The following is a 23,444-nucleotide window of genomic DNA, read 5'->3' on the forward strand; positions in this document are numbered from 1 at the left end:
CCCTTATGATGCGAATATTGTTGCTCTTCCTGTTGTCGTAGAACTCTGTTAGAGTTTCCTTAGTTTTTTTTGAGCCTCTTTTCATTTTTGCTGCTCTGCTTCTCTTCTTTCATTTATCTTGTCCTCTAAATCGCTTATTTGATCCTGTGTTTCATCCAGCCTACTGTTGATTCCTTTTATGCAGTCTTCAGTTTTGATAGTATTTGTCTTTTCTGACTGGTTCTTTTTTTTTTTTTTTTTTTTGTATTTTTCAGAAGTTGGAAACCGGGAGGCAGTCAGACAGACTCCCGCATGCGCCCGACCGGGATCCACCCGGCATGCTCACCGGGGGCGATGCTCTGCCCATCTGGGGCATTGCTCTGCCTCAACCAGAGCCATTCTAGCACCTGAGGCAGAGGCCACAGAGCCATCCTCAGTGCTCGGACCAACTTTGCTCCCATGGAGCCTTGGCTGCGGGAGGGGAAGAGAGAGACAGAGAGGAACCAGAGGGGGAGGGATAGAGAAGCAGATGGGCGCTTCTCCTGTGTGCCCTGGCCGGGAATCGAACCCGGGACTCCTGCACGCCAGTCTGACGCTCTACCACTTAGCTTACCGGCCAGGGCTAACTGGTTCTTTTTTATGATTTCAATGTCCTTTTTGATGCTTGCTATCTCTTTATTTAGGTACTCATTATCAACATCCATTGTTGCTCTAAGATCCTGGAGCATCCTAATAATCAGTATTTTAAACTCCGCATCTGGTAGTTTGGTTACTTCCATCTTATTTAATTCTTTTTCTGAGGATTTCTCTTGTTGATTCATCTGGGTCATATTTCTTTGTTTGCCCTTTTTGTCTGCATGTTAGGTAGTGCTGTCTGACTTCATAATTTGTTTTTGTATCTTTATGAGAATGGTGGGCTTGATGGCACTGACCACCAGCTCACCTGATTTTCTTGCTCTAAGAATCCTTCCTGAGTGTAGTATTTTCCCTTCTGTTGTATCTGAGTATTGAATGCAGTTAATCCATTCAGGGGTGTGGTTATCCTTTAAGGCTGGCTGGATATAGGGTCAACCTTGATTGTTTCTCTTAGAAACTGTGCAGTGTCTGTCCTGGTGGGCATATTTATTCTCCACCATGTCTGGTGCATGCTGGACTCCTCCTTTTGGCTTCCTGCTTATGTAGTTAGCTGAGTCTAGGGTTGTTGCTGTCTGCTATTTACTACCGGTTGTATTGGTTCTAGGTCTTCTTGGTTTGATATTAGCCATTGTTTGTAACCTACCTGTGTTACCGGTCTGCAGCTACTACTCTGTTCACTTTTTGTGTCTGTATTTCCTGTGGGTGGGTAGTGTGGGAGCGGCCAACCTGTGCATAAGGGTCAGCTTCCTCCTGTGTAGAGATAATTGAATCTCCATAAAAGCCCAAGGCTCTGTAATATTTGTCTCTACATTTCATTTCAGCAGCTCCACCTCCTATTGCAGCTGCCTCATCTTGCCACAGAGTCTTCTGTATAGACTGTAGTGTGGGCTCAGACTGGACTTATCCAACCAACCCCTCTACAGGTTGCAAGCTAGGTGGGTTAGGTCAACTAGGATTGGGAATATAACTTTAGTGGTTCCCCCTGCTTCAAGGGTCTCTTGGTCAGGAGCTCAATACAGGGAGGTGGCCTAATCCAGTGCCTAATCCCTCAGCCACTGCTGGATACTCAAATTTTATTTCTCCCCTGCAAGCTCAGCAGCAGGTTCAGATTGAGTGAGGCTGACAGTCCCCTCTGCAGAAGTTCTTACAGCTGGTGAGACCCTGGTCTCAGGGAGGAATACTGAGAGAGTCTTCTCTTGGAGCTGTAGCTAAGCCCCCAACCAAACCCAACAATAGGCTCCTAGGGACCCACACTTTAAATGTTCATGCTCTAAGCATCTCTCCCTTTTCCCTGTGGAATCTAGCCCAGCGGTGCAGGATATCCAATACCCTGCCTGGCTGTTAAGTTCCACCCTGTCCAACGCACATGAGCCACTGTGCCACTGGTGATCACAGAGAGCAGAACTCATCTCAGCTGGGCCAGGTGTAATACCACTCTAGCAAAAGTTTTTAGGTCCTGAACCAATGCTCTCTGCAGCTGGCAACTGGTTGTGCCATTCCTGGGCCTCCCTGACAGGAACATGATGCAGACCAGTGAGAGACACTGCCTGTGATTGGCCCTCAGCAACCTGCTTGGAGCTACAAGAAATCCAGAGTTTGTGCCTGCCTTTGCTGGGCCCAGGTGCACATGGAAATACCATGCCACAAACCTAGGTTAGCTTTTTCCCACACAGAGCCTGGGAGAATTTCCACTTAATAGATCAAGGTTTCCTGAGTCCTGCCTCCTGGATTGACTGCTGGCTGCTATAGGGCTTGGCCACTGAAAAATCTGGTAGAGTCTTTAGCCTGCCACAATTCAGGGATTAGGAAGGGTGGAGGGTGTGGCTTTGCCTCAAGTGTCAGTCTGTCCAGACTTTTTTCACAGACCTTAGTACAGTGTGCCCACCAGGATTCTGGTGGGTATGGCCTCTGAGACCCAGAGATGTGGTCTGACCACAGTCTGGACAGTTTCTACTGAGTCTCTCATGAGGCAGCAGCACCAGTGTTAGACTCAGGAACGTGAGGCAGGAAAGCTCTGGACTCAATGCCAGAAAACTGAGTTAATGACGGGCACTCTGCTTCCTGGCTTCTCAGCACAACCCAGTCTCCATGGGTAGGGCAGGAGTTACTCCTGAGGGCGGGGCTATTGTTTTCCCCAGGCTGATGCCACTCAGAGGGGACAGCTCCACCCAAAGAAGATGGCAACCGCAGTATTGGAGAATGACTCAGCACGGGTTCCGGAGCCCACCCCCCACACTGTCTTTCCCTGGGCCAGCAACTTCACACTCTCCTCATACCACTCTAGTCCTCTTAGCCCTCTCTTTGCTGGAGCCCTGGGTGAATGATTTTGGACAAGATTTTCTGTGTTGGCCCTTTATGATGGAGCCTGTGTCTCTGAGAGCACCATCTCTTTCTCACAGACAGAAACCTCAGCTCTTCTCACCGCCAGATTTTGTGTGGGTGTTTTTTCTAGGATTTGTAACTTTTGGCTGGGGCAACTGGCCTGGAGCTCAGGACCCTCCCTGTTAGGACAAACCTTCCCGTAGTGAGAGTCCTTCAGGACCCTCAACTGCCACTTGTTCCTGGGAGTGGTGCAGGTCTTTCTGTGTTTCTGCCCTTCCTACCAGTCTCGGTGTGGCTTCTTCTGTGATCCTTGGTTATAGACTTCTCTTCGTTTTGTCCAAAGTTGGTTTTTCAAGATGGTTGTTCTTAAATTAAGTTGTAATTCAGTTTGGTCCTTGGAGGTGGCAGTTTGAACGTCAGCCTACTCCTTTGCCATCTTGGAATCTCTCTTATTTTTATTTTTAAAGAAAGCACTTAAAAATCTTTGCCAACTTGAGATTTTTCATTGACCACATAATGAATGTTTTCTGTCTGATGTCACATGCTGGGAGTTTAAATTATATTCCTTACCCTTGAGGAAACCTAATGGCTAGACAGATACAAAAACAAGCTTTTTACAGTAAGCTACTGTAGAGTTAGGTTCTAAGTGCTATGGGAAAACAATGAAAAGCGAAACTAAGCTAAGATGAAGTCCAGGAAAGTGTCACAGTAGATCTTGGTGTTGATGGATGATTGTGATTTTGCTGGAAGAAGTCTTTTGAACAGAACCAATATTATCTACCAAAAGGAGAATTGTAACAGAAAATGTGAGGGCTGTCATATTTAGGTATACTTTGGAATGTGGAGTAAAATAGTGGAAGTAAATAAGATTAGAAGGGTTTGGTGGAGCCATAGGGTGTTTGAAGATTCTTGTAAAACCTGGAGACACTTCAGCTTTATTCTGTATGTGGAAGATTTTTAATATCGAAGCTATCTTGTATTTGCAAAAGGTCATTATCCTTACAGCCATATGAAAAATCTGTTTGGAGGAATGGATCAGTTATAGGATCATAATGGATTATTACCTTTTATGGGATAGGAATTTGGCTAACTCATATGAAGATAAACTTATATGTTTGTTGACATCAAGTCAAGTAATCAAACATTTTCTCATTTTATACTTAGAATGGCTAGATTTTTGTAATTGCTATTATCAACTGAATACTATATTATTTCTTTTCTACTTATGAGTGGATCTGAATCCATTTTAGTTACAAATATCATTGGTTAGTTTATTTCATTATTTATTTAGAAAATTAAATTTAATGGGGTGACATTGATAAAAAAATGTACATAGGTTTCAGGTAAACATTTCTATAGCATTTAAACTGTTAATTATATTGGGTATCTATCACCGAAAGTCAAATAATGTTCTCTGTCAGCATATATCCATCCCTCTTTATTCCCCTTCCTCCAACACCCTTCTCCAAATCCCCCTTCCTATAGTAACCATTTTCATTTTTCTCTATATCCATGAGTCTCAATTTTGTATGCCACCTGTGTGTGAAATCATATAGTTCTTAGCTTGTTCTGGTTTACTTATTTCACTCAGTATAATCTTCTCAGGGTCCATCCATGTTGTTATAAATGGCAATATGTCATCATTTCTTATGGCTGAGTAGTATTCCATTGTATATATGTACCACATCTTCTTTATCCAGTCCTCTATCAAAAGATGCTTTGGTTGTTTCCACGTCCTGGCCATCATTAATAATGCTGCCATGAGCATGGGGTCGCATGTGTCTTTGCATATCAATGTTGTCACTTTTTTTTGGTAGATACACAGTAGAGGGATTGCTGAGTCATAAGGTAGTTTTATTTCTAAATTTTTGAGGAACCACCATACTTTTTTTTCATAATGGCTGTACCAGTTTGCATTCCCACCAGCAGTGAATGAGTGTATCTTTTTCTTCACAGCCTTGCCAACACTTGTTATTACGTGTCTTGTTGATAATAGCCAATCTAACAGATGTGAGGTGGTATCTCATTGTAGTTTTGGTTTACATTTTTCTAATAACTTGTGAAGATGAGCATTTTTCATATATCTATTGGCCATTTGTATGTCTTGGGAGAAGTGTCTGTTCAGGTCCTCTCCGTAATTTTTAATTGGATTATTCACTTGTTAGTGCTGAGCTTTGTGAGTTAATTGTATATTTTGAATATTAACCCCTTATTGGAACTGTTGTTTCTAAATATCATCTCGCATTTGGTTGGCTGCCCGCTTGTTTTGTTGGCAGTTTATTATGCTGTGCAGAAGCTTTTTACTTTGATAAAGTTCATTTCAGTTATTTTTGCCTTTACTTCCCTTGCCTTTGGGGTCAAATTCATAAACTGTTCTCTACAGCCAAAGTCAATGAGTTTAGTACCTATGTTTTCCTCTATGTAATTTATTGTTTCAGGTCTTATATTTAGGTCTTTGATCCATTTTGAATTAATCTTTTTGTAGGGGGACAAGTGTAGTCAAGTTTCATTCTTTTGCATGTGACTTTCCAATTTTCTCAGTACCATTTATTGAAAAGACTTTTTTTTCTTTATTATGAGTTTTTGTTTTCTTGGTTGATTATTTGTACAAATATATGTGGTTTTATTTTGGCTTTCAATTCTGTTTCATTGGTCTATGTGTCTGTTTTTCTGCTAGTACAATGCTGGTTTGAATATTGAGGCTCTGTAGGGTAATTGAAAGTCAGGCTGTTTGATACCTCTAGCTTCATTATTTTTTCTCAGGATTGTTTTGGCTATTCAGAATTTTTTATGGTTTCATACAAATCACGGGAACACTGCCATGACCACTCATTCTGACTCCGTTTGGGTTTAGTATGTCCCCTTCTTCCCCTCAATCTCACCACTCCTCTGGGCAGAAGAAGGCTCAGTCATGCCAACCCTCTTTCCTCTCTGGAGCCAACTGCAAGTGCTTATTATCTTCTACCCCCATTCTCAACCCTTCCCACCTTTAGTCTGTTTGGTGCACAGATCTTTCAGGAAAGTCTGTGAGCCCAGCTAGGGTTCCTTCACTGTATTATAGCTCATGAATTTGTTGAAATTTCAAAGAGAGATCAGGGATATCTCTAACACTGCCATTATTCTGACATTCGATTAACTTTTTTTTTTCATTAACTTTCTTAATAGTAGTAGATCTCATGCTTTCCCCTCCTTTGTTTTACTAGTATGAGCATTATCCCTTAATACTTAAATATCTTTAGTATTAATCCCATTAATATTCTCTCACACAGTTATTTTTGAACTTAAAGTGTCAACCTCCTTTAATCAAATGAAATATTATTGTAAACCTGACATAAACCATAAAAAACTGAAAATTCTGAAGCCTTTGTATAAGGAGCTATATATTGGTGAAACTGGAGGAGTATTTATTTCTTGGAGTCTGAAACCTATTATGTAACCTAGGGATAAAACTTCATTCACTAAGTACTTGAAAATGTAGCCAGAAATATTTTTAAGTTATTTTCATAAGATAATAGTATATCTTTATATTTTCCATGGTTTTCTATTTATCCTTTGACTACTTTTTAATCTGTAAAATCAGTGTCTGATCTTTGTTATTGTCACATTTTCTTTAACTGATACTTTTGTATCATTTTTCATTGCCTTGTAGGCAATTGCATTGCCTCCTATTGCAAAGTGGCCTTATCAGAATGGCTTCACCCTCAACACGTGGTTTCGCATGGATCCCTTAAATAATATTAATGTTGATAAGGATAAGCCTTATCTTTATTGGTAAGTAATATATTTAACTTTAGTACTTTTGTCTTAAGCATTTCAATTTTTGAATATTTAGCATAGTATCAAAACAGTATTACATTATATATAACATTAATATATATGTTGAAAATATGTTAAAATGATAAAGACATTAAGTCAGTTTTATTAATTTATTGCTCTTGCTTCACTATTTTTTTTCCAATCACAATTTCTGTTTTTCAATTATAGTTTAATAGTCAAGGGTTGTAGATCTTCTCTGTATTTTCTATCAATGTTGATCATTTGTGGAGTTCTTAAAGATGTTGATTCCTGCTCAAGGAGAGGGAAAAAGACCAAACTCCTACCTGATTTCATTGACTTTGCCTTTTTACTTACTTTGTTCTGTGAACATAATTAAGATATGTTCTAAAATATTAATAATTATAATCATGTAGGAATTTATGATCATTACGGTAATTATTTGGTAGATAACTAACAGAATAGGTTGCTCAACCCAATGATAGATTGACCTGTAAGAACTGAGAGCTTGTAATTTTTGCTTACCAGTAGTTACACAGTGATACCATCAAACTTCTGTTGATTGCCTTACTAAATAATAGGTATTGTAAGTGTTACAAGAGTATTATCTCACTTAATACTTGGCAGTTCTGAAATAAGACTGCTGGAGTTAACGTCCTGTCTTCACCACTTGCTGTTTATCCCACACCTTTGTGTCTTCAACTGTAAAGTGAAGATAGTAGTATTACCTATCACATAGGTTTTAATTAAAGAGTAATATTTAAAGTGCATCTTCTACCGTGACTTTTTCTGAAATGTCACTGTGAAAATATGATCTGTTAATAGCTGGTAAGCTCTATTTTAAAATTTTAAACAAATATTTGAACTTCCATCCATAAATGGAGGTGAACTTCAGAATGGTCATTTTGGAAGAGCATAAATTTATTTCAATAATACTGTCATTTTTCAAAGCATATATAATTTTTTTACATTGAGGTTGATTCACATCTAGAAACAATTGCTTCTCTAAAAGAAAATAACTATATTTCATAGTTACATAATTTTTTTTTTTATTAAAAATAAAAAATGTACTCCTTTACTTGATTACTGACATTTTTTAAAAGTTGGCTCTGACAGTTTCTTTTTAATTTGTAAGTTATTTTCAAAGATATATTAGAATTAGGGAACAAGTTGTTTTTGAAAACATTAACTGTATAAATGATTTTTGTATTTGCAAATTTCAGGAAATTCTTAAAGGTAGATATAATCAACTTGCTCGCAAGGCTTTTGTGAGCTATTAATTTGTTTTCCTGTATTTTGATATTTTAAATTGAAATTTTAAATTGTTCTGTAGTCTTCTATGTTTTGAATTTAAATTCTTTTTATTTTCTAAACCTTTTATATTTTTGTCTTTAGTTGGTACACGTAATACCTCTCTGCTCTATAGGGAAATAAGTTTTATTTTTACAGTGCTTTTTATGTTATTTATATAATAACAGTTTTTAGCTATGTAGTTCTTTGTATTAGAGGACATTGTACTATTCTTAGTTTTCTTTGTAGTTTTCGTACTAGCAAAGGAGTTGGCTACTCTGCTCATTTCGTCGGGAACTGTCTAATAGTCACATCACTGAAGTCCAAAGGGAAAGGTTTCCAGCACTGTGTGAAATACGATTTTCAACCCCGTAAGGTAGGTCTAAGTTAATGTTTCTATTGAGATGAAACAATTCACTATTCCTACTCTCTTAAAACTATGAAATCTGTAATTTTTTTTATTGGTTTTCTCATGACTCCTAATTCTTTTCTTGATCCTTGTCTACATTCTCGTCCTACTTTTAAATCTAACTTTTGACATAAAAAGATCAGGCTCTTGACTTCTTGCAGTCTTTCTCTCATTCTCTTTCTTGCTGTGATCTGTTTTATTGCATTCATGTAGATAATACTTACAGGAGTCCCCCTACATTAGTGATTCATATGGTTTCAGTTACCTGCACCTGTGGCTTGAAAATATTAAATGGAAAATTGCAGAAATAAACAATTCTTAAATTTTAAACTGAGCACCATCTGATAGTGTGATTAAATCTCATGCTTTCCTGCTCCACCCAACCTGGAAGGTGAATCATCTCTTTGTCTATGCTGTGTAAGCTATCCTTTTAGTCACTTACTAGCCATCTTGGTTATCTGATTGGTTGTCAGATAGAGACCCCATTCACACTGCATTTATTAGAATATATTGTTTTAATTGTTCTATTTTATCATTGTTATTGTTGATAATCTCTTACAGTGTCTAATTCACACGTTAAACTTTATCATAGGTACGTATATATAGGAAAGAGCACAGGAAAAGAACGTAGTATATATAGGGTTCTGTACTACCTGAGAGTTCAGGCATCCTCTGGATCCGCTGGGGGGACTTGGATCATATTTCTCTCAGATAACGAGGGTCTACTGTATTGAGTATTTACTGAGTACCAGACACTGTTTTAGGTACTAGGGATAGACAGCATCCCTGCTTTTATGGAACTTACAGATTTTGGGGATTTTTATTCAGTTTCATTATAGCTTTCCACTTTTATTCCTATCTGTTAAACTCAGTTCTTAGGGTCTCATCTACCTATGAGATTTTGCCATGTGGACATCTTTCTGGTTGTTCAACCTCAGAATATATAACATTGAATGGCCATATCTAGTCCTATATCCATTCATGTTCTTAAGTCCCCTGTTTTGATTAAAGGCTATAATCCTCATAATAGTAGAGACCTAAGTCAGCTTTGTTTTTATCCCCTTTTTGATCTTTAGATCAGTTTAATTTTTACGTCCTATACTTTGTATCTCTGTAATAGATCTGCTTTTAAAAAAAAAAATTTTACCTGCTGTTTAAATTTTTTTTTTCAGAGACAGAGAGTGAGTCAGAGAGAGAGATAGATAGGGACAGACAGACAGGAATGGAGATGAGAAGCATCAATCATTCATTAGTTTTTCGTTGCGCATTGCGACACCGTAGCTGTTCATTGGTTGCTTTCTCATATGTGCCTTGACCGCGGGCCTTCAGCAGACCAAGTAACCCCTTGCTCAAGCCAGTGACTTTGGGTCCAAGCTATTGAGCTTTTGCTCAAACCAGATGAGCCCACGCTCAAGCTGGCGACCTCGGGGTCTCGAACCTGGGTCCTCTGCATCCCAGTCTGATGCTCTATCCACTGCTCCACCGCCTGGTCAGGCTGCTGTTTAAATTCTTACTGTTTTCCTCTTATCTTGGATCTTTGTCTTTTCCTCTTCTTAACCATTTTACACACTAATATCTGGTTTGTATTCCTGATCATATTAGTTCACTACTCAAGCTAATTGCTTGTCACTAATTACAGAATAACATTTTTAACTTAGTCCTTCACGATTGGATTTTATTTTCAGCTTTAGACTTAAACCCTTTATTCTGGCAAAACAGACCTAACATACATATTTCACTTTTTTCTTTGTAAATGTTCAGTCCTGACATCAGCCCTCACTCAGCTCTGGGTCTTTCACTGCCACCGCTGTACTTTATTTTCCACAACACAATTTCCGTGGACTCTCTGGGTTGCCTTGCGCTCCAGGTAGAATGTTTCTACGGGACATTATTTCAGTATTTTTTATGGCAGTCATTTCTTTTAAACTATTATTATTATATGTGTGTGTTTTTGGTAACTGTTGAGACTAAGATATGAGTTGGATTTATTTTTGTATTCCCTTATATTCCTGTCAAAGAGCATTGACGTTTTAGACTGTCAATACTATATATTAGATAATTGAATAAACTATGACTTGAACCACCAAGAAATCATTTTGTTTTGCTAAAGGAGTAAGTTACATTTATCTGGATAGCTAACTTACATTGAACAATTTTTTTCCCTGTAGTATGGAATAAGTGAGGTGTTGTTACTGATTCAGTGGGAAAAGGTGCGGGCCTTGTGGTCAGTGCTTCCTTGTTAGGTGAGTGTGCCAAGAGCCTTTTCCGTAAGAAGAAAGGTAGTCATGGCAGTAAAGACCAACTAATATGTAGCTTGTTGCTCTGTGCCACACATTTAAAATCTGAACATTACCAGCTCCCCCCCCCCCCCCGCTGCTCCCTTTTTGTTTTTGGTTTTTTTTCTGTTTCAGCACAGTACTGTATATTGCAAAACTAAGTTAAATTAATTTTTGAAATTGTAGAGAATTTGATAGAGCATTATCCATGAGAATAAGAGACATGATTTTTGAGAAAATGGCACAGATTTAATGGAAAACACGGTTACTTAAAATGCCAACAACTGACAAATTGTTTATTTTCATTCAGATTCCAAAATTTTGGTATATGTTATGTATAACTTATTTATAGTATGTAAATTTGCCATAAATTATATGGAAATTATTCAGTGTCTTTAATTTTCTGCATATCTGTAAAACAGTATTAAAGTAGTTTCACAATTGTTCAAAGATTCTTCAGAGGCAAACTTGAACTGTTGTTCTGATGAATTACTATGCTCACAAAAATTAGGGGATCAGGGAACATGCAGATACTCCAGTACTTTCAGCCTTTTGTACAGTGCATTTTCACCAATGAAATGAAAGTTGGTTTTGCATCTCATTTGCATAATTGAACTACTTGTTTGCTTTTCTAATGTTCTTGTTTAATAAAAAAAATAAATGTTTCTTTTTTATCACTTCATATTAATTTTGAAATATCCCCCAATTTTTGTGAGCAGTATATATTAGATGAAGAACATCTGCAGACATGTTCCTTTAATTACTGTTGTTTTTTCTCAACCTTTGCTTTTTTTTCTTCTTTCTTCATCTGGCTCTTCTCCCAGCTTAAGCCCTCCTTCTTGTCTTTTGCTCATTCTTTTCATGTTACCCTTTATTTCTCTTTTTTTCTCCTCTTCTAGTTCCTCCTACCCCTTTTCTTATCTTCTATTCCTTCTTCCTCTAAACTTACTTAGTTTAGGAAATAGAGTCAGTTTTTAGACTGGAGACTTGAACTTTAGAGTAGGTTGGTTGTGTGTGAGTGTTTTGCACTATGTCTTTGTAGATAATCAGGTTTTTTTGTACAACAAAAGTTAAACTTCCAGATTTGGTAATACAGAAAGACTTTTCTTGAGGGAAATTCAGCTAATCCTCGTAGTCCTAAATCATGTTTCCTGGTACTGAATGTTTCACCAAATTCTGCTTCATTCACGATGGCTTTAAGGTGAGGGATATTGCTCTACTGTTGATATTTATGCCATGAAATATACCTTTCCTTAGTATCCACTAGCATGTGGTTACTCAGAGACAAGGTAGAAACACATTTTTAAGTGTTTGCTCTAAAAGTAAAAAATAACAGGAGAAAATGCAGAGAAATGTGTTACTGTATAATTAGATTTATAAGATATAATTCACTCATCATCAGCAAGGGTTTTAAAGAGAATATTTCTGCCTAGTTACTGGATTGACTCCATCTTTGTCTTAGCGTAAGCAAACATTTAAAAGTCCAGAATCTAAAAAAATAAGGACCATGAGAGTAGAAGTTCCCATTTTTGCAAGTTTAAGGCCTGATTCCTCTTCCAGGTTCAATGGTCTTTCTTGGATACATGACAGTGAGATTGCCCACCTTCTTCATGGCATCCTCTGCCTTTGTCCACAGGAATATTTATTTACAAGAATAGCCATGAGACAGGATGGACCCACATAGGGTGGATGCATGGCTTTCTTTTTCCTCTTTCTCTTTTTTTTTTCTTATTTGTTTATGGTCCCATGTCTGTTTTGCTGCACACTGAAGAAAATATTTTGGATGAGGTTTTCAAATATATATTTCAGATATATATATCAAAAATAACATATATATATGGTCTACCGGGAAGTTCTGTCCGTTTTTGGACGACTCGATCATCCAAATTCTTCTGACTTAATTCATGTGGCACCCATCTTGAATATTTCCACACCAATCCTATCTTCCGAATATGATCCCAAATGGTTTGCTTAGCTGAATTAAGCCTTTCTGCGATCTCTGATGTTGTCAGAAAAGGATCTTGCTCCAACATGGTCTTAACAACATTGTCATCGATCAAAGATGGTCCCCCAGAACGTGGCCTATCAGAAAGGTCGAAATCACCTGTTTCTAATTTTTCGAATCATCTTCTGCGTGTCCTGTCAGAAACTGTACCTTCACCAAAAACTTTTAATAAATTTCTACATGCTTCTGTAGCATTTCTTCCTTGTTGAAATTCGTAAAAATTACAGTGGCGTAAATGAACTTTATCAGTAGCCATGGGTACACTATCACTTCACACATAAGATTAATGTGAATCAACTTTGTTTTAGTTAATTTACTATGTCAGTATGTATACATTAAGTGATAAAAATAGAGGCACACATGCGCCAAATAAACATGTGCTTACGTGTCGAAACTTGTGATAGAAACGGACAGAACTTTCCGGTAGACCATATATATATATTTTTTTTGATTAATTTTAATGGGGTGACATTGGTAAATCAGGGTACATAAGTTCAGAGAAAACATCTCTAGGTTATTATATATATATTTTAATTGTTTTATATTTAAGAGGCAGCAATAATTGTTTTTATTAAAGAATATCAACTTAATCATTTATTAATATATACATTGAATGTAGCTTAAAAAGCAGTGATTCTAAATAAACTTATCCATTACAATGGGACTTATATTTTTATTTATACAAATCCCAGTTTACTTATTTATTTATTTATTTTTATTTATGAGAATTTTATGGACTCTCCTCCAGAATTTCTAATCTATTGAATTTGAGATGAGACACAAGAGAAGTTTTCCAAGGGTGTGAAATTTTGAATTTCTATGGGAACTTGTTAGATTTTTGGAATAATAATTTTCATGTTAAGAATATGAGTTTTAAACAGATGCTCTAGGTGATTTTTTCCTATCACATGAGTTTCAAAAATAGTGTTCAAAGAGTATAAATAAAAATATTAGAGTGAAGTTAAGAGCCAAATAAAATGTTCATTAACTCTGTAATTTAACCCATTTGTTTTCTTTCTCTCTTATCTTTACACAATTTTTTTTATAAGAAATTCATTCCCATTTGTAAACACTCTATGTATTCTAAGGAGTCTTGGTAGGGGCAGAACCAGGAGTGATTTGGTTTTTAAAAGCCTTCTGTAAAGATTCTCATAAACTTTTAAAATCATAAGTATTTGTTTATACTGTCATTATTCCAGGTAAAACTGTTCTCTCTTTCTTTTTTCCTTTGAATAGTTTTCCAGAAGATGCCCTAGCTTAGTTGTTATTCTTTCTAATAAGGGGTTTAACAGACCTTTCAAAAAGAAACCTTTACGCCCCCTGGTGGGCATGCCGGGTGGATCCCGGTTGGGCGCATGCGGGAGTCTGTCTGACTACCCCCCCCCCCCCCCCCCCGTTTCCAGCTTCAGAAAAATACAAAAAACAAAAAGAAACCTTTATATTACAACTAGTACTTTCCCAGCTGTACCACTTACTAGATATTAGGCCTGTGAACATGGATGTAAACTGTTAGCATATTACCTAATATGTAAAGAGTATTCAATACATGTTTGTTACTATTAATATTTGCATAAATGTTATATTTTTTATGAATTCATAGTACATGTCTTTTTTGTTGTTCCTGTTGGTGTCCTTCTTTTATAGATCTAGTTTTAGGTCTCAAACTAAATGCAGACTTGAGTTTGCATACATTATCTCCAAGTTTACTTCCATGTCATTTAGTAAAAAAATGTCAAGTCAAAAAGCTGTGGTACATTTACACAGTGGGATACTTCTCAGCTGTGAAAAAGAAGGAAATCTTACCTTTTGTGACAGCATGGATGAACCTGGAGAACATTATGCTAAGTGAAATAAGTCAGGCAGAGAAAAGCAAATACCATATGATTTCACTTACATGTGGAATCTAAACAAAATAAACTAACAAACAAAATAGAAACAGACTGATGGAGAACAGACTGGCAGCTGTCAGAGGGAGGGTTGTTACAGGGCTGGGTAGAAAGGTGAGGTAATTAAGCCAACCCCCCCACACAGAAACAACCTGATAGACACAGACAACAGTATGGTGATTTTTGAGGAAAGGGGAATGGGGGGAGGTACAAGAGGGTAAAAGGAGGAGAAAAGGTAATGGAAGCAGACTTAACTTGGGTTGATGAATACACAGTATAATATACAGATGATGTATTGTAGAATTGTGCACCTGAAATGTATATGGGTTTATTAATCATTGTCACCCCAATAAATTTAGTTAAAAAGTAAATATATACATATCAAGTCAAAAGTTGGGCTCTTTTGATTGGAACATTCACTTGTAACATTATCTGTAGCGTATATATTGATTTACTAAGGAAAGAACAGAACCTGTGACCTTCACCGAGATCACTTCATTCACTGAACTAGGTATTCACACAAAGGCTGATTACTAAAGTTGTCCAGCAGGTCTTTTACAATTTAGTCTCTATTTTTCCCTTTAATATTAAATGCTGAAAAAAGTTTTGTTAAGTGTCTTTGCTGTATTTGCCATATTAAGGTACCACTGCATGGAATGTTTTTTTGCCACTGTTTACTTAATAATTTGTATTCATCCTTCAAGCTCAGTTGTAAGTTTCATTTTAATCTTTTATTGAATTCTCCTGTTAAGCTTTCCTTCTCCATTTATCTTTTCTTTCCCCGTTATTCTCAATTTTTTGCTCCCAGATATGTACTTTAAGTATGCTCTATTGTTTTTCTTTTCTCTAGTGAAACATCCTTGAGAGTGTGTATATTATCTTTCTTTATATGCTCATAATCTGGGATATATTTAGAATAGTAAGCTCTCAGTAAATTTTTTGAATGAATGAATGACTGAGGAGTAAAGTCAATTTTAGTAGAAAAATTCTCGTCGTGAGGAAATAGCAGATAAAAAAATATAAATTTAGTTAATAGTATCTGGTTTATGGGTGCTACATATGCGTTAGGAACTGTTCTTCATAGTTTTAATACATGTTCCATTATCTATAATATTCATAGTCATTCCACATAATAGACATTGTTATTCCCCCTTTATTACAGATGGAAATAGGTTCAGGGAGACCAAATAATTTGCCAGAAGTCATAGACCTGGTACCTGTGAATTTAATTTATGCCCATATGAATTTAAAGTTTATCTGCCCAGTACACTAAATTATCTGGTTATAGTAGTAAGAACTTAATATATATTTAATGATTGCGTGCTTTTAAACATTAAATATGTCAATAAGTATAATAATACAGCCAATAATATTTATCTTAAAAATGCCTTTCAGGAGCAGAAATTTTTTTATATTTATAGACATTTATATCTATATAGGAATTTTAATTTCTAAAACTTTTACTAAAAAATGTAAAGATTGTATTTCCTGTGTTATTTAGATTGCATCTGGTTGAAAAATTTCAAACTCACGAATAATATATATGATTTTTGATTCTTAAATATGAAAGTTCTATGAGATATTTATTTGAAGACCAGTTTTTATGGCGTTTTTCTGATAAGTTTGTAATATTTAGAAGTATGAACTATTAAATGACTACAGATTTAATTTGTAAAAGATTAGAATTAAAGATTACCTAGAATGAAATGACTTAAAAAAAAGAGATGTGTAAAGGAGTTAATTGATCTGATTTAGTTATAGTTGAGAAACAATGTTGTTACATATTACTGTTTTCTATGAGTTCAGTTTTTATTTTCTAAATCAAAATAAATGAAAATGAATTTTTTTCAAAGTATATCAGACACCTTGAAATAACATTTTAGTGGTTGAGAATTCCTATTAAAGCTATATACTTTGAAAATATATATGAAATAATTGAATAGTTCTTTTAAGTAAACTGGAGAACAAAGTTTGTATTTTATATTTTTTATGATTTTTAGGAAAACTAGTATAGTCCCTTCTTTTTAATTATTGAGGTATACTAGCTCAGGTATCTACAAATCATTTGTATTTTTCTATATTTTAGAAATATTTCAGAAAAATATTTTTATATTATTTGCTTTAGGCTGTTAGCTTGAAAGAGACTAAGGTTTGTGGATCCACAGATTATTACAGAACTTAAACCATCCCATATCGGAATAAACACTAAAAATGTTATTTGTTGACCCTAATAACCGTGAAATGAAAACTCAATGAAAATTTCTTTGTTTTTTTTTGTTTTTTTTTTTTGTTTTTTTTTTTTTTGTTTTTTTTTCATTTTTCTGAAGCTGGAAACAGGGAGAGACAGTCAGACAGACTCCCGCATGCGCCCGACCGGGATCCACCCGGCACGCCCACCATGGGGCGGGGCTCTGCCCACCAGGGGGGATGCTCTGCCCATCCTGGGCGTCGCCATATTGCGACCAGAGCCACTCTAGCGCCTGGGGCAGAGGCCGAGGAGCCATCCCCAGCGCCCGGGCCATCTTTGCTCCAATGGAGCCTTGGCTGCGGGAGGGGAAGAGAGAGACAGAGAGGAAAGCGCGGCGGAGGGGTGGAGAAGCAAATGGGCGCTTCTCCTGTGTGCCCTGGCCAGGAATCGAACCCGGGTCCTCCGCACGCTAGGCCGACGCTCTACCGCTGAGCCAACCGGCCAGGGCCAATTTCTTTGTTTTTAATGAACATGTTCACATTGTTAAGTTTAGAATATATAATTATTCCTGGCTTTAACAAGTCTAAATTGTGTGTTCAATTCCACCTAAATTTTACTATAAATCTTAAAATGTTGCTCCCTTGATGGGTCTTTCCTGACCATGCAATATAAAGTAGAATCTAGGTTATTTTTTCTCACTTTACCCTGTTCTCTTTTCTCCACAGTATTCATTATGATTTGTAATTCTGTATTTTTTTGTCTAATGTATGTCTGCTTCATTATACCATATATTTCAGGAGGGTTGGAACTATGATTATCTTGTCAAGTCTGGCTATTGGCAGAGCATGGCACAATATAAACAAGGCACAATACAAATGTATTAGTGATCATGTAATTGTATATCTACAAGTTTTGGGTCTTGGTTTAATAGAAGGTCTACAAAGACTGAAAGGGTTCTAGCTCTGTGTCAGTTACAAGTTTCTTCTTTATGAAGTGTCTTCCTTCATCTGATAGATGAGAAATGGAAGGAGGGAATTGAAATGGTATTGAGTAACTATTACTTCCTTCAAACATTTTATGCAGTATGTTATGAATGTTAAGACTGCTTTTCATACAATCAAAGATCTTTAATTTTTCTTTTTTATTTAAGTGGTACATGATCAGCATTGTCCACATTTACAACCGATGGAGAAACAGTGAAATTCGGTGTTATGTTAATGGACAGCTAGTATCTTACGGTGACATGGCTTGGCATGTTAACACAAATGATGTAAGTTTTAAAAAAAATCTGTTTTAATGTATTTGAGCATATATGTCGCTGCTTATAACATGAATTGAATAATAAGTTTGTTAGAAACTTTATAGTTTTACTTTGAAAATTCTAAGTGAAATTTTAAGTCTTACATGTAATAAAATGGCTATAAAATATGATTAGTGATACAAAACTAGGAAAATTACTTGGCTAACTTATTAAATATTAGGTCAGAAACATCAAGACAGTATTCTTCCCCCCCTCCAAATATCAGGCATTTAAAAATGTGTCATTTATCTTATTTATATAAGATAAAGAAACACATTAAATAGAATGAATAAATATAACATGTAGTCTACTACTATTTGGTGATAAATGCCACGGGGAAAAATTAATTGGGGACAGGTACAGAAAGTATATAGGTATAGGGAAGGGAGAAGTTAAATGGTACAACAATGATTTTGTAATAGTTGAGGAAGCAAACCATATGGATATTTGGGGAAATATTTCACTTACTGGAAACAGTGCATGAAAAAGTTTTGGGCCCAAACTGGAAAGTTCTGTGAACAGCAAAGCATTCTATTTGTTTGGAGCATGGGGAGAAAGAATAATGTTATGAGATGAGATGAATCAAATAGCAGAGGTTTAGATCACGCAGGGCCTCATGCACAAACATGAGGCCTGGGTTTCCCATCTTAACCAGCACAAAAGTCTTCGGAGGGTTGTGAACAGGGCCGTGATGTGATGCTGACTCGTGCTTTAGAAACATCAGTGAGGCTGCAGTATTGAGAATATGTTGAAGGGAAACAATGACAGAAACAGGGGGATCAGATAAGTGACTTTATTGCTATATGAGATAATAGATAATATTAGTCTTGATCAACGTGTTAGCAGTGGAGCAGGTTGAACAGTTGGATTCTCAATAGAGGACATCTAGAGTTAAAACCTTAGGAGCTCTTATTTTTCTATTTTGGACCTTCTCTTGCCTCCATCCTGGCTGGTTAGAGCGAAAGGAAAAGATGTGTTGTGATGCCAAAAGAGTAGTTCCAGCATACCTAGTTTTACAGAGCCACCTCTTTTTAATAAGATGCTTATCTCCGTCTTAGCTGCATTTCAGTGGACGGGAGTCCTCTCAGGTGCAGGGACTGGCTCCTTTCTGTCTTGTGTTCTCCTCAGCAGCGCTGTGTGCACAGTCTAGTTTGTTCTCTAGACCAGTGCCCTTAACTTGGTTTTGTATGACCTAGGGACTGAGAATCTTGGTTTTTACACTTTTTAAAACCCCAAACAAACAAAAATAAAAGAAGGTGACAGAAACCACATTTGACTTACCTACTGTAAAATATTTACTATTTGTTCCTTTATAAGAAAATTTTGTTTTTTTCTATCCTAGAAACTCATTATTGGGCCACAATCAGTAAATACTTATGACAATGGTTTTGTCAGAGTTAAAATATACAAATGAAATTCTTCCTCATTTTTACCCTCCAAAGGGAACAGACTTTGCATTAGGGTGGAAGAAAACTCATTGATCTTGCTGACTGTCATTAACTGTACAGTTATATATTATTTTTAAAAGGAAGGAAGAAAACTTTGATTTTTGAGTTATTTGCAGTAGTGCTCCACAGAGTGGAGAAGCCTGGACAATAACACATATATACGTACACGGTGGGGCAAAAGTCGGTTTACAGTTGTGAGTTTGTGAATCAGTTTATTCTTGTACTATTATTTATTAATTATTATATTATTTTCCATATAAACAACTTTAAACCAACTTTTGCCTACACTGTGTACATTATGCAGTTAATTCTTAAATTCTTACACTTTTAATTAAGGATTGGGTATTTAATGAGGAGTCTCTGCCTTTTGTTCTTGTACGCATGTGTGGAATAACTGGAAGGAAGGGGGAAAATAAAGCACTGACTGCTTTCCAGTCTGAACAAGAGGGCCTAAGGATTAGGTGAGGTTTTAGAAGTAGAACTGGGGAGGGTCTAGGTAAGCTGCTTTCTTAGGTGTTCCATTCTCCACATAGACAGCACTACTCATCTACTGTAAGCATCAGACTTTCGTGGTCTTTGATTCTTTGGTTCTTACTCACGTGAGAGAGGGAAGTGGTTTTCTTTGTGTGAAGAAATGGAATATATCAATAGTGGAGAAATTAGATCTAATTTTAAAAATCAGTCCCTATATATTTATGTTTAAAATTTGACTAGTTATTCTCTGATTCAGATAAATCTCTCTGTATATATGGATAATTATAAATCATTAGAAGTTTTTATTTTATGATAGAAAGACAGAGAAAGGGACAGCTGGGGACAGACAGACAGGAAGGGAGAGAGATGAGAAGCATCAATTCTTCATTGTGGCTCCTTAGTCTCCTTAGTTGTTCATTGATTGTATTCTCATATGTGCCTTGACCCGGGGGGGACATTGCAGCAGAGCAAGTGACCCCTTGCTCAAACCAGTACCCTTGGGCTCAAGCCCACAACCATAGGGTCATGCCTATGATCCCTGCTCAAGCCAGTGATCCCACGCTCATGCTGGTGAGCCCGCACTCAAGCTGGATGAGCCTGAGCTGAAGCTGGCGACCTTGAGGTTTAGAACCTGGGCCCTCCGCGTCCAGGTCCGACACTATCCACTGCGCCACTGCTTGGCCAGGCTAAATCATTCGAGTTTTAAAATTATTTTTGCTCTTGTAAATAAGTATCAGTCCTTTTGTCTTTATAAAATTTGGAAATGTGATCAAGTGATTATTAAATAATAGCTTAGTTTGTTTATTTTTCCCATAAATATAAAACATTTGACTAATTTATAAAAAATCTTTAGCTGCTTTTATTACTTAAATACTCCATAAATTATTAATTGGTGCTTTCTTATGTTATACTAATGAAGAGAAGTATTCTTGAGCATTTTGTCATTATAAAATAATACATTTGATTTTTTTTATGGCTTTTTAATAATAGAGCTATGACAAGTGCTTTCTTGGATCTTCCGAAACTGCTGATGCAAATAGGGTGTTCTGTGGTCAGCTCGGCGCTGTATACGTGTTCAGCGAAGCACTGAATCCTGCACAGATATTTGCAGTTCATCAGTTAGGACCTGGATATAAGGTAGTAAGAACTGTTTTCTTATACATTCTGTGGAAAGTTTTATATAAGTTCTGTGTGAAACATGATAAAAGATAATATATAGTGATAGTCTTCAATGTGGTTTAAAAGTCATCTCTATTTTCTGGAACTCAGCTGTACTGTAATGTTTATTTTGTTTCAAAGGTGCTTTTTTCCCCCTAACATTTACCTTTCATGAAATAGTTTTATTCCTTTGTGTGTTATATAATGTTAAAGCCATGGCTTTTCTTAATATAATTTTGAAATATTAAATTTTATAAACAATATTGCTTAATATTGTACTTGAAATATCAAATTTTGAAGTATATAAATTATATAAAGAACAAATGAAATGATTGTTAGTTTTCAATTTAGAGGTAATTTGTGAAGAAGAAAGATTTAGAAGGAAAGGGGTATAAAATAGCACATGTGCATGAAATTATTCAAATTTAGGTTTTGCTTTGGCTTGTCTTTTGCAATATGTGAGGCAGTGGGTATGGAGTGAAAATTTTAATTTAGCAGAATCAATATTTAATATGATTTAGTATATTCTTCGTGCTTTTTAACTTTTAAAAAGAAAGGCTTATTTTTAAAAGTTAAAATAGTGTGATAGTGCATTCAAATATATGATTTAGGTTTTAATGTGCAGTGTATCTGTCTAGGGAAACATGTAAGAATTTTATTAAAACCCCATTGGGATTAATGACATCCCAAAATATTTGGCACTGTAAAACGATTATACAATGTAGGTGAAAGAATTTCTCATTCTGAAAAAGTATGTGTCTTGCATGGAAGAGCTTTTTTTATTTTATTTTTTTAAATGGAAGGTTGTATTACAGAAAAGGATTGATAACATTAGAAATGTTTTCTGTTTGTATTTTTGTATTAGTATTTCTGTTTATATGTTTATGTTCTGTGCTGGACAAACATGTGATAGCTTGCATTTACTCTTATGAAAATAAATTACTGTTTTTAGTGATTTTAGTAATCATTAACAGAATGACAATAATGCTGTCATTTATTTTATTATTTTTTATTTTTTAATTTTTATTTATTTTTTTATTTTTAAAAATGTTTTTGTATTTTTCCAAAGCTGGAAATGGAAGGCAGTCAGACAGACTCCTGCATGCGCCTGACCAGGATCCACCTGGCATGCCCACCAGGGGGCGATGCTCTGCCCATCTGCGGCATCGCTCTGTCGCAACCAGAGCTGTTCTAGTGCCTGAGGCAGAGGCCATGGAGCCATCCTCATTGCCTGGGGCGGATGTGCTCAAACCAATAGAGCCATGGCTGTGGGTAGGGTAGAGAGAGAGAGAGAGAGAGAGAGAGAGAGAGAGAGAAGTGGGGAAGGGTGGAGAAGCAGATGGCCGCTTTTGCTGTGTGCCCTGAATGGGAATAGAATCCAGGACATCCACATGCCAGGCCGATGCTCTACCACTAAGCCAGCCTGCCAGGGCCGTTTTAACCATTTCTAATAATACTTTTTTTTATTACAGGTGATATATTTTTATTTCTTCTCTTTTATTTGAAGTGGTAACATGTTTTAATGAACTTGTTTGAGGTTAACATGGTTATTGTGATTCTTCTGTGGTGTAGCATTGGTATTCAGTATGATGATATGCTCACTATAGTAAAAACAAATATTTTTGCATGTAAACATTTTTCATAGTCTCAATAATAATAATTTTTCTATATAAGTTATTCAGGTGCCAGGCATTCTGTGTGTGTGTGTGCGCACACACACACGCAGGTCTTAAAGTATTTACAAGAAAAACTTGTGTTATGGATTATTGAAGTAAAATTTTATTTGCATTTAATTTCTGGTTTTATATTTTTTCTAATAAAATCGTTTTGTAAATATAGTTAAAAACAATAAAAATGAGAAAATGATTTGTGTGTTTATTAGCATAATAAAATTTAACTATCATAAAATGAAATAAGAACAACAAGATAATGTAATATCACCAATTAATGTATGGAAGGTCACAACAGCTAGTTTTCTGGAATGTTTCTCTTCTTTAAAATTTTAGAGTCTTATTGTTACTTTTAAAATGAGTGTTTAACTTATTTTATTTTTTCAGAGCACTTTCAAGTTTAAATCAGAGAGTGATATTCATTTGGCAGAACATCATAAGCAGGTTTTGTATGATGGAAAACTTGCAAGCAGTATTGCATTTACATATAATGCTAAGGCCACTGATGCTCAGCTGTGCCTGGAATCCTCACCAAAGGAAAACACGTCAATTTTTGTGCATTCCCCACATGCTCTAATGCTCCAGGTGGGTGGTTAGTAGTTTATTTTCATGATCTCATTCTTGTTCAC

The 23,444-nt window shown here is 36.1% G+C and overlaps 1 protein-coding gene across 3 annotated transcripts in view; it reads left to right on the forward strand.

The window, feature by feature from the left end:
* The window catches only part of NBEA (neurobeachin), a 739,008-nt gene that overhangs the window by 86,723 nt on the left and 628,841 nt on the right, over positions 1-23,444 (forward strand). For all 3 annotated transcript variants that reach the window (XM_066381029.1, XM_066381023.1, XM_066381024.1), the window contains exons 5-9: positions 6,587-6,708; positions 8,251-8,377; positions 17,916-18,035; positions 20,978-21,124; positions 23,203-23,400. In XM_066381029.1, coding sequence (XP_066237126.1) covers positions 6,587-6,708; positions 8,251-8,377; positions 17,916-18,035; positions 20,978-21,124; positions 23,203-23,400 — 714 coding nt within the window. The remainder of the gene's footprint in view (positions 1-6,586; positions 6,709-8,250; positions 8,378-17,915; positions 18,036-20,977; positions 21,125-23,202; positions 23,401-23,444) is intronic.

Source organism: Saccopteryx leptura, chromosome 4 (assembly GCF_036850995.1).
Source record: "Saccopteryx leptura isolate mSacLep1 chromosome 4, mSacLep1_pri_phased_curated, whole genome shotgun sequence".
In the NCBI taxonomy this organism is placed as follows: domain Eukaryota; kingdom Metazoa; phylum Chordata; class Mammalia; order Chiroptera; family Emballonuridae; genus Saccopteryx; species Saccopteryx leptura.